Consider the following 11,149-nt stretch of genomic DNA (forward strand, 5'->3'; position numbering starts at 1 on the left):
TAATTTTTCTCGAAAAGCCATGTTTTTTTGTTTTACCTGCCAACTGGGTTTACTTGCAGAGGGCAGCATCTCTAATACCAACTTTTCTTTTTTCGTAATCATAGATCTTCTGTTCTGTAATCTTTTTCGTCTACCTCTGATCTTGTAAAGCTTTTATGCAAACTGCAAACTTATCTTCCTAACCCTATCAATTTACGATTACAACCCCCACAACCTTAGTGAGATTTCGTGCATTAAATTCCCATCTCCCCTTCATTTTACCGAATTGAGAATCCCATGACGTGTGCTTTGGGAACCCACCTCATTATAATAGAGTTTATTTATTTATTTAATTAATTGTATTATTAAATAATAAATTACTAAAATATTTGGTGGGCCTCTCGAGGCAAGGAAGACCCAGGTGATAGACACTGCAACGCCTTTTCCTTCCTAACCCATTATAAATACCAACTCTCCGTTCTTCTTCCTCACTGACTGACTCGTCTCGCTGCTCTCTGCCCATTGATTCCCTCTTCTCTTTGCTTGCTTTTTCCTCGCACTCTGTGTTCCAAAAGCCAAAGGGAAAGACAATTCTCTCAAAAAAGTCAGTCAAGAAAGTAGTACGTACGTTCATGGCTTCCCTGTCTTCCAGTACTCGTGCACCCAGTGCTCCACCACCGTTTTACTTTGATGAGAAATGGAAACTTTCGAAGAAAGAAGGCTCATCTAGAAGCCGCTCCTCGACTACTCCTTTCATGAAGACTTCCCCGCAGAGGAGGTGTGCTTTTACCAGAAAGTGCGCTAGGCTTGTGAAGGAGCAGAGGGCAAGGTTCTACATCGTGAGGCGCTGCGTGACCATGCTCATCTGTTGGAGAGATTAATTATAGTGATTCTTACCATGGTTGATGAGGGTCTCGCACTGTTTTTTTCGTCCCCTTCACTTGGACGCTTTTAATTCTACGAGATCGTTCTCGGGTATGAGTAAAATCCCGGTTTAGCATTTTCTTGGCATCCGAGGAGGAAGACTGGAAGAGGAAGAGGAAAGTCGTATACTTGTATATATATATTTTTCCCCCTTTTAATTTTGTTTTTTGGCTTAGATTTTTTGGGCTCTGATGTCCAAGAAATGAGGCGGGTGGTTCTTGATCATGTTTCTGTTGCTTTCACTGTTTCCGGTCTCAATCAGAGATTTGAATTGAAAGAGAATGAATCGAAGATATCTTCAGCTTCTGAATGTCAATTCACTCTGCTTTACCTCCAATTTCTCATTTTTTTCCTTTTTTATTTTCTTATATATATATATATGGATTCTCCTGCTCTTGATGATTGAAGTAATGGTTCTATCATCTCACATCTCTGTCTTTCTAGACGGGGATTCCATTGAACCATTGCAGCTGATCAGCTTTGTGTGGTTCTGGTTTGCTCTCTGACAGAAATTATTATTTTATCTAATTCTTTAGTGAACCGTGGATGTTGAAGATTAATAAAGAATAATTTTTTTTTTTTTATAAAGAATAAAGAATAGTTGTATATACAGTAGAAAAGATGGAATCAGAGAGAGGAATCAAGGGGCAGCCATTATCAGAATTCGGATGCCACCCCTTTTTCCATTGGGCAGTAGTATTCTTTTTCTTTGTACGATTAAACGTTGCAGTCATTAGAGTAGCATTTTCGTACAAAAACCAATTTTTTTTATTTGGCACAGTATTTTACGATTAGCGGCCGGAAATAGAATCAATGCTCTTACTTCTACCATTAGGCTGATGCCTGGAGAAGTAATTGGGGCGCGACAGCCTATGTTCTGTAATCCAATCAAATGACTATATTGTCCTTGATCCTGAAGTTCTTTTGACCATGAATGGACCACTTTGACCCGTTATCTCATATTGGTATCAGGCAGTTATGGGGCTTTCACTGTTTCACGACTCTGTTTTGTGGACGGAATCGATAGATATGATCAGGTTCGTATCATGTGATGGGGTTAATTACAGAGTATTTCTTGGAATATTTTCATCCCTGAGAATTTTACAGCTGGCTTTCCCTGTAGTTTATACTGTTTCTATGTGGTGCAGTACGATCTGACTATTCGTTATAACAAAAAATAAAAATAAAAAAACCTTTGGAAATCATAAAGCTTGGTACTGAAATGAGTCATGACTGCTTATTGCTCAGGACCGAAAAAAAAAAAAAAAAAAACAAAAAACAATCAGCGACTTATACCAAAAGAAAAACAATGAACAGTAACCTATTTGTTTCTTTTTGGCGTGTAAATAGCAATGCAGAATCAGAAACTCAAATTTATATGTATATGCGTGATTATGGTGCGTTTTGCGGGAGGTTTTAGATAAAAATTAAAAATTGAATAAAATATTATTATTATTTTATTATTAAAAAAATTAAATTTTTATTATATTTTATATAAAAATTTAAAAAAATTAATAATGATGAGATGAAACATATTACTTTAAAAATTTGGGAAACACGATTTTTTTTAATTTTTTATAATGTTAAAAATAACATACACAAATTCATTAATTGTAATTTTTTTTTTAAAAGTTGAAAAAACTAAATAAATAAATAAAATACGATAGGAGTACTTTAGGGACACGTTTGGAGAACACCGATGGCACGTTTGTGCAGGCGATGAAGGATGGAAAGAAGCACACATGGGGTCTCACGGTCTATTAATATTGCATGTATAGAAAGTGAAACAATTTGAAAAAATAAGCATAACAATTGTATTTATATTTTCTGGAGGATGGGCTATTGTTGAGGTCAACCGATCAGCTGAGCTTTCCACGGCAAATCTTGTTGGCGTGCACTTTATGCAATCAAACAAACATCAGTCCCTATATAAGATCTTATGATTTGAAGATTAATCATTGGATTTAGGTCTCGGCGTGCTTAGGGACCCCGCAGGAGATAGAAAGAAAAAGGGTGGGTTGTGGGTGGATGTTTGATGGGATGGAATTGGAGGTTTGCCTAAACCCAAATCATTAAGATCTTAATGGATATGATCCGCATGTCTCTTGGAGAATCAAAATTCAACCATTGTACATTGTGATTTTGGAAATATTGCTTTGTTGCCCTTTTAGATATACTATTTTATTTTTTCTTCCCCAAATCAATGGGGCCACATCGATACGAGCTAAATAATGAAAATAAAACTAACTTAACTTTGTCCGCCCAAAAGATAGATACCGTTTGACTGTGAATTCCCTTTTTTTTTAAATTTTTTTTTTTTAAATTAATGTACTGCAAGTTACTTAAAGGCCTCATGAATGCAACTAATCACATTAGACCGCAGGCGTGCATAGGGTCAAAGAAGCAAGCACGAGATTCTTAAAGACCATCATCATCGCCTCATCGCTAGAATTTTTGGGCCCACCCTAAGGGGAAATCTTTCAGTAGAAGACAAATACCAAAAGCTAAACAAAAAAAATAGTTTTATGAAGTTAAAGATGATAGAAAAAAGAAAGATTCAAAGTTTTTTTTTTCAAAATATATACATATATATATATATATTAAGATCAACATTGAGATTTTGGGATGAATTCTTCGAATAAAAGCTTTATTTATACTTAAAATATTATTTACATAATTATATATCTTGATTTATCAGTTATTAAAAATTTAAATAAAAAAAGAAAACGCTCCTAAAATGACACTGCTACTTGCGTATTCTCTCTCCTAAGTTCCTAACAAAACTCTCTTTTGACATTATTAGTATGTCATCTTGCTTACAAAATGTAGTGTAACGGTAATTATATGAAAGAGGTTTTAAAAAGTAAATACTAGTGATATATATTATGATAAGAAAACATGGAGAAAATAGCTACGTACGTACTCTGAAACTGTACCAGAAGGTAGATTTATTATTACCCCATACACAACTATTTTAAATTAGAATGATTTCATCTTAATCATTCGTTGCGTGGTATAGAAAGGACCCACCAAACACGCGAGAGAGACTGTGGAGTTCAAAGTGGGTCCGAATTTCCCAAAGGCAGAGATGCGCGCCGTTTGTTGTTTTTCTTAGTGGGCTTCTAATTACTACTCCCCATGGCTTTGGTGCTGTCGGGATTTGTACTGGGTATAAGTATATTATCCAACTACATGTTTTGGGCCAATATGCTGCCGCAATTCAGTATTGACCAAGAAGCCCACGGACTACTACAGTGTGATCTTGGGCCTGAGTTTGTAGATGCCACTTAACAAGTTGGTACACTCTCGGCCTTGTCGCCATCAAGAAAACACCAAACCTTAGCCAGAGCTGCTTGCCAAAAAAAAAAAAAAAAAAGGTCCCATTAAATTGCCCATTGCATCTAAATCTCTTACAGATTTACCATACGAACATAGAAAAAGAGTAAACTTATTAGATATTGTAAATTTAATTTAGTCACCAACTATATAAATATATATATATATATTTATTTATTTTCACCCGATCATAAAATTGTGAAAAAATTAAACAATTTAAATAGTGAAAAATAGCCTAGCTAGTTAGCTGCTCGTCCAAACATGCCGACAATTTCTCCAATGGCGGATCATGTGTGGTATATTTACATGCATGTACGATATGACCCAGTACTGTTTGAGCAGAGAAATTGGAATTGTTTGTAAAGAAGAAAACAATTTGCCAGTACAGCCATGCAGCCACTCAATTTGTCAGCGGGAAGCAACTCCATATATATATCTATAAAGCTCCCAAAAAGCCATTAAATTTGGGAGGGCCCCTACGCTATATATATATGAGGTGCACATGTTCTTGTCTTTGCTGCCTGCTCTTAACAAAGATTTTGTGCTGCAAGATGCATCTCTTCGTGACTTAACTAAAAAAAAAAAAAATACAGTGACGACACATGTACGTCCATGGTGTGAGTTTATAGAGATCGAGTACGACAGTTATGATGTAACTAGGTAGGGTTAGTGTACACGTGCATGGCTAGATTTGTTTTGGTGTACGTGTTTTCATAACTTTGATTGTTTTAAAAATGGAAATGCCAAAACCATATCGACTCTCTGCGCGTAAACAAGTTTCACACGTTTGAGAGGAGAAAGCTGGTTTCTCCCGAACTGGACATCTCTACTGCTCTAGCTAATGGAAAGCAACTTACTTATTTTCCTACACTAGAAAGATTATCATCCAAACAATAAATTTTTCATGTTTGTGAACATTATGTTCTTAGACCTTAATATATATATATATATATATATATATATATATTCCAAAGCTATTATCTTCGTACAAAAAACCTTAATTAGTACGATCTTTTGACTATGGGATTTTGTGATATGGGCGTTCCAATCTATCTATTTTTTTAGACTCTGTACCTATGTATTATCATGTTGGTCGTAAACTAATATTCGAGACAATTTTAAGTAAGATCTCAAGAAATGCTTAGACCACATCTAGAAGTATATTCAAAGATCGAACTAATCAATATTATAATTCAATTCATTGAAGTATAATAAGCGGCAAGAGTTTCTCACTTGCAAACAATATAAAATATCATTTGCTTACTAAATCCATAGTATTAAATAAATTTATATAAATGTGCTAAGCCTTACTTCAAAAATAATGTAAGTAACATCTTATTTTATGTCATTCTCACTCAACCATTGGGTAAGCTCACGTGAAAAACATTTATTTTGAAGTAATTTGTTTGCTGTTCGATCTTTTTACGAGTATATGGGACCTACGAGACCGAGAGAAGTCATGTCATCGTGACGAAGGCTATTCCGGTATTAAAAAAAAAAAAAAAAAGCACGATTGGACGTTTCTGAAAAAACATTAGAATTTGAGAAATTTGGTACAAATTTTGGTAAATGTTCAGTGACATGACGTTCTTTATACAGTAAGATGTCATACGTACGGCTGCTCTGAAAGTGGCCAGCTTGCACTGCAATAAAGAACTCCATGAGTGAGTACTGATAGCCATCCCCATGAACATGAACCCTTGAGTTCGCTACGACACATCAAACCTAATACTATGGGTGCTGCAACCATCTACACGTAAATCTATCATTTAAAAGAAGAAAAAAAAAAGGCAGTAACTGCCCGATAACTTATTGGACACCTCCAGTACTGTCCTGGTTTACGGGAAAACCCAATTCTACAATCACTCATAAAACTTGCTTTAGCAGGAGCTAGTTAGAGACCCAAGCCGAGCCTTTGACTTGCAAGAGCACACCTAACCTCTGCTAGTCCGACCCTAGAATTCACCAAATCAAACTCCATCCACAAGTTCTGCTGATGATGGTGGCCAATCACGAAAGCTTCTATGCCCAACAAGTCCGAGTTCCCAAATGTGAAACAATACACCGATTTACCACCCCTCACCATTCCCGGTACCTGATACATTAATCTCTCTCCCGATACCACCATTTCGGCCCCTCGGAACATTAAGGTCACTGCTGGTAACTGGGGTAAACTCCTTCCACTCGAGGGGACTCCGAAACACAAGTCCATCGCTCCTTGAAAAACGAAATTGGGGTCATCCAAAGGACTAAGTATTCCCTTCGTTTGTTTAATGAACTCGTTCTTCAAAGCGGTGTAAACCGGACCGAGTAGGAAAGTGAACTGAGTGCCCGAGTCGACCATGGTCTGACCCGCCCCGGTATGATCCGGCACAAACACGGATTTCGGAAGTGCCAAAATTTTAGCCGACACTTTAATCCCCTCAAGCTGAACTGTGTAAGCTACCCGATCAAAATACGGTAACGGGTCTGAGATTTGAACCAGAGGGGTGTAGTTCAAGGGTCGGAGCCAAGTGAAACTCGCTTCACCGAAAAGCAAAACACCGGACGAGTCACTGCCCGATATGCAATAGGAGAATTTCGGGAGACCCATTTGGCTGATAAACGACAAAGACCCCCGGTTCAGGCCCATCAATCCGGTGGTCTTGGAATCCTCTTCGGAGTTGGAACTGAAACCGGAATCCATGCACCCAAATATCGTACCTGGTCGGGGCGAATTTCCAATATAGAACGTCTCGTACGCGAGGTTGCCTTCATTGGACGAGGCGTCTGCGTAGGAGACAGTCGCGTGGCAGAGCTTATTCGGGTCGCAGGATACAGGTAGGAGTAGGGTCTTGGTACGGGTTTTGCAGGCGAGCGAGGAGCATGGGATTGGAGAGTAGGAAGAAGATAGAAGTGGGTTGAATATGGAGTGGAAGTTTGGGTTTTTTTTGCAGCGAAGCCAAGAGAGTTCACTCCCCGTGTCGAGGACCATGGTAACGCTCTGTGGGGGCGAGCCTACGGTGAGTGAGACTGTGAGGGTCACGTTGTGCTGGAAAGGGAGTTTGTTAGGAGGTTTTCGAGCAGAAACAGGTGAGAGTAGCGTCTGGGATTTGAGGGGCAATATTACTGTTTCATGTGTTGCATAAACAGAGTGCTGCTGCAGTTCGTTTATCATGATGAACAACCGCAGAAGAAGAAGGAGAAGCAGCGATTGAAGAAAGGCCATGGTGGAAGACAATACAGAAGGAGAGAAAAAATATTAGGAAATGTGACAACTCTTTAGAGGATATGGGGATTTATGTTTCTGGTTTGGTGCGTCTTTTGGGCTAGAAAGCAATTTGGTGGGAGTGAAATTATCGGAGGTAGGGATCTCTGTTGGTTTGCAACTCTTACGGATCAGAGTTCGTACCTTTTTTTGTTTCGGTGAGAGGTATAGCTTTTAAACGAAAACCACTGGGATCACGAAGAAATTTGTTCATGATGAGTCAAATCTTATTGAAAAACAGAAAAATAAAAATAGAAAACTTGCAATATGATATTCCTCCTAATGTTAATTTATAAGTTTATTTCTACAAAATGTTTTTTTGTGAATCAACCAACTCTCCATTTAAATAATTGGCAGACCAAACATGCATTTTAGGTTTTGTTTATTTTTATAATTTCTCTCAACTCATCTCATCTTATTTCATTTTATTAATCATTACAATTTTTTCAAATTTACATGCAACATAAAATAAACAATTCAACTTTTATAACTCTCAAAATAAAATTAATATTAAAAAATATATATTCTAATAATATTTTATTCAATTTTTAACTTTAATTTTAACTCATTTCATTTCTTCTGTGAAAATAAACGAGATTTTTTTATAATTTTTTTTTTAAATTTATAACATCAGTCTTATATTTTGGCTATTTCTATGTGTTTTTTTTATAAAAAAAAAAAATTATAACAAAAAGATACTTAAGTACTCTGGGGACGTGCAGGCTTTGCCAAGATGGTTAACTTCTTGTTTTGTTTTTTTAGAAACAATACTAGCTATATTACTACTGAAATTGTTCTGTACAACTTTTATCTCACATCAACGCATTACAAATAGCAGGAGGTCCCTCCTCCATCCTTATTTTTTCCTCACCAAGGAACAATGCATGCTTAGCTAACAAATATGCCACATTTTTCCCTCCTCCATCCAGTATCTTTTCTACCCTTTAGACCCGCTTGAGCAGATTTGTAGTCTTCCATACCTTCACTTGTCATTTGAATCAATTTCCTTGGGCTATAGAATTGATTTTCAAAAATGAATTTGTTCCTTCCCAGTCATATCCTACGTATGCTTGTTGCAATCCATTCCATATCCACCTCTTTGAAGCTCCTCATCAGCTTACCCCACAGCTCCAGAAAGTCTTCATGATCTTCTATCACCCATTTCTGCACTAGACTTGAGGATTCTGCCCATACATCAGTAGCAGATGGACAACTCCATAAAGCTTGTATCACAGACTCTTCACAGCTTTCACATATTGGGCACCATGGATAGTCTCCTATCTTCTTACTGAAAAGATTACTCTTGGTGGGCAAAATATCGTTAGCACCTTTCCATAGAAACATTTTGACTACAACAGGCACCACCAAATCGCATATATACTTCCATATTTTAACATTCAAGTCAGCCTTTGATGTTTTACCTTTTGATCTTCTTTTCCTGTTAATATTTACATGGTAAGCACTTCTAATAAAAAATACAAGATGGTTAACTTATGTAAAGACTAGATTGGCTTATTGTCATCTTACATTAATTAGCGTATTGTTTACGAAATTGAAAAAAGAAGATGAAAGTTAGAAGAGAATAAAAAAATAAATAAAATGTTTAGACTGAAGAATAAAAAGATATAGACTGTGATTTATGGTGTATAGTTAAAACAGAATCGATGATTTTTCAATTAAAACTCATCTAAACACTGTCTTGCTTGATGCGAATGCGAGTTTTGTCACTTAGTGTTAAGAGTACTAGATGCATAAAAAAAAAAAAAAAAAAATACATCTCATCAAACTAAACTTAGAAAATAATACTGTTTGATATGATATATCAAATTTATTTTTATAATAAAAAAATTATAATTTGACATATCATATCAAATTCGTAAATTTGTAAACTTTATTCATTAAAAAGATAAAATGTATCCCTAGTTTTAAAAGAAATATAAGAATAGAGGGTGAGACCCTATTTAGATAGTGAGATGAGATGAAATGATTTTAGTCGAAAGTTGAATAAAATATTATTAGAATATTATTTTTTAATATTATTGTTATTTTGAGATTTGAAAAAGTTGAATTATTTATTATATTTTTTGTGGAGATTTAAGAAAGTTGTGATAATTAAATGAGATAAGATTAGATAAAATTGTTTTTGTATCTAATCAAGTCCAAGTGTAATAATACTTCCTTATACTGTGACGTCGTATGAAAGAGGTGATTTTTATTTTCATATGAGTAAATAAAATACAGTTACATGCATGGTTTGGTGGAGAAAGTGGAGTTTCAGTTCATTTTAGAGATCGAGTATTATGTTAATGAGGTTTGATTTTGACATAGTTGATTGGGTCATTCCAAAAGTGAATTGCGTGACTGATATTGATGGTGCCAACGTGGTCCATGATACTTTCAACCATAAATAAATATATATATATTTTTTTTTTCAAAACTCGCTCTGCCTTGCTTTCGCAATAGCTTGAGTAGCTAAACATCTCTTCTGCGTGTTAGTCGTCACATGTATGGATGCTTCAATGATGGAAGATGAAGTGATTATTCACAAGTTACCTAAAATTGCTGCGCTGCACATCAGTATTGGAACATGTTGAAGACTCATTTTGTAATAAAGTAACGATACTCTCGAGTGAAATTATAAATATTTCACTTTATAATACCAAAGAGACGTGGCATTTTAAAGAAAAGAGACAAAAATGTCTTTCTCGAAGGTAGTCCGATACAGCTAGGCTGTTGGGGACAAAAAGTTGGTACTCTCTATGAAAATCCGGGAAGTTCCACGGGTCAGAACTCAGAAGAGATGAGAGACTGTTGTTTATGTCTTGACACCACAACATTATATGTTATTGACTTGTTAAATTAAATTGGTGTGACAACTAATTAAATAATCCCCAAACTCACAAGTTCTCGACTCTGTCTCAATCTCGATCTGTCAATTTCTCACAATTTTAAGACTTTCTAAATCTGGTCTTCTCTTTTGATCCATAAACCTTCCAATATGTCTAGCATTTAGGCGTCATTAATCCATAATAATTGTGGCTATTAGAGACAAAGCTTTTGTTTGTGGTGTAACGTTCAACCCCGGTCGGGTTATCCATACCATAAAGCGACAAATCCTTTTCCATATTTTATTTTTGAGTAATGCTAGAGAAAAGTTAAGTAGCATTACACACTTTATACTCACTATATGGCTGCTTTTAATTCTCTATTTTTTTATTTTAGATTTAGAAGATGTGTGGTCTAGATGATGCCACATCATGTGTGTAAAATGGTTACTCCCAACAATGACTTATATCTATATTTATTCTTTATTTTTTAATCTCAAATTACAAATCAACGTTAACTAATAGTAGAATTCCTCTATATTGACAGGGAAAAAAATTATTATAATTATTTTAAATAAAGTGTGATAAAATGCATGGCGCCATTGGCCTTATTTTCACAGTTATTTATATGATTATATATGCACTAAATAAATTGCGTAAATTCACTCTTTTGCTGTCTTTTTTCTTAAAAAAAAAATTTAATTGTGTCGATTCGACCATTTGCACGACAAAGGCTAAAGATTAAATAGTTAAAATCCAAATGGTGATACTATGGACAGCAGGGTCACTAGAATGTTAACAAGGATGTTTTTGGCTACTCATTTAACGTGTAGAAGTT

General features: G+C 35.5%; 2 protein-coding genes across 2 annotated transcripts; one reads left to right on the forward strand and one right to left on the reverse strand.

The window, feature by feature from the left end:
• The first annotated feature begins 453 nt into the window (after nt 1–453).
• On the forward strand, nt 454–1,214 carry LOC121246477. Its single transcript, XM_041144656.1, has one exon. The coding sequence runs from the start codon at nt 612–614 to the stop codon at nt 858–860; it is 249 nt and encodes an 82-aa protein (XP_041000590.1). The 5' UTR covers nt 454–611; the 3' UTR covers nt 861–1,214.
• Nucleotides 1,215–5,799: 4,585 nt separating this feature from the next.
• On the reverse strand, nt 5,800–7,642 carry LOC121246410 (aspartic proteinase PCS1-like). The gene has a single exon (XM_041144561.1). The coding sequence runs from the start codon at nt 7,445–7,447 to the stop codon at nt 6,134–6,136; it is 1,314 nt and encodes a 437-aa protein (XP_041000495.1). The 5' UTR covers nt 7,448–7,642; the 3' UTR covers nt 5,800–6,133.
• Between the last annotated feature and the right edge of the window lie 3,507 nt (nt 7,643–11,149).

Source organism: Juglans microcarpa x Juglans regia, chromosome 1S, assembly GCF_004785595.1.
Source record: "Juglans microcarpa x Juglans regia isolate MS1-56 chromosome 1S, Jm3101_v1.0, whole genome shotgun sequence".
NCBI classification, from domain to species: Eukaryota; Viridiplantae; Streptophyta; class Magnoliopsida; order Fagales; family Juglandaceae; genus Juglans; species Juglans microcarpa x Juglans regia.

What these genes read in the sequence shown, in the direction of transcription:
- LOC121246410 (XM_041144561.1), bottom strand. Translation starts at nt 7,447, where the DNA reads ATGGCCTTTCTTCAATCGCTGCTTCTCCTTCTTCTTCTGCGGTTGTTC.
- LOC121246477 (XM_041144656.1), top strand. Translation starts at nt 612, where the DNA reads ATGGCTTCCCTGTCTTCCAGTACTCGTGCACCCAGTGCTCCACCACCG.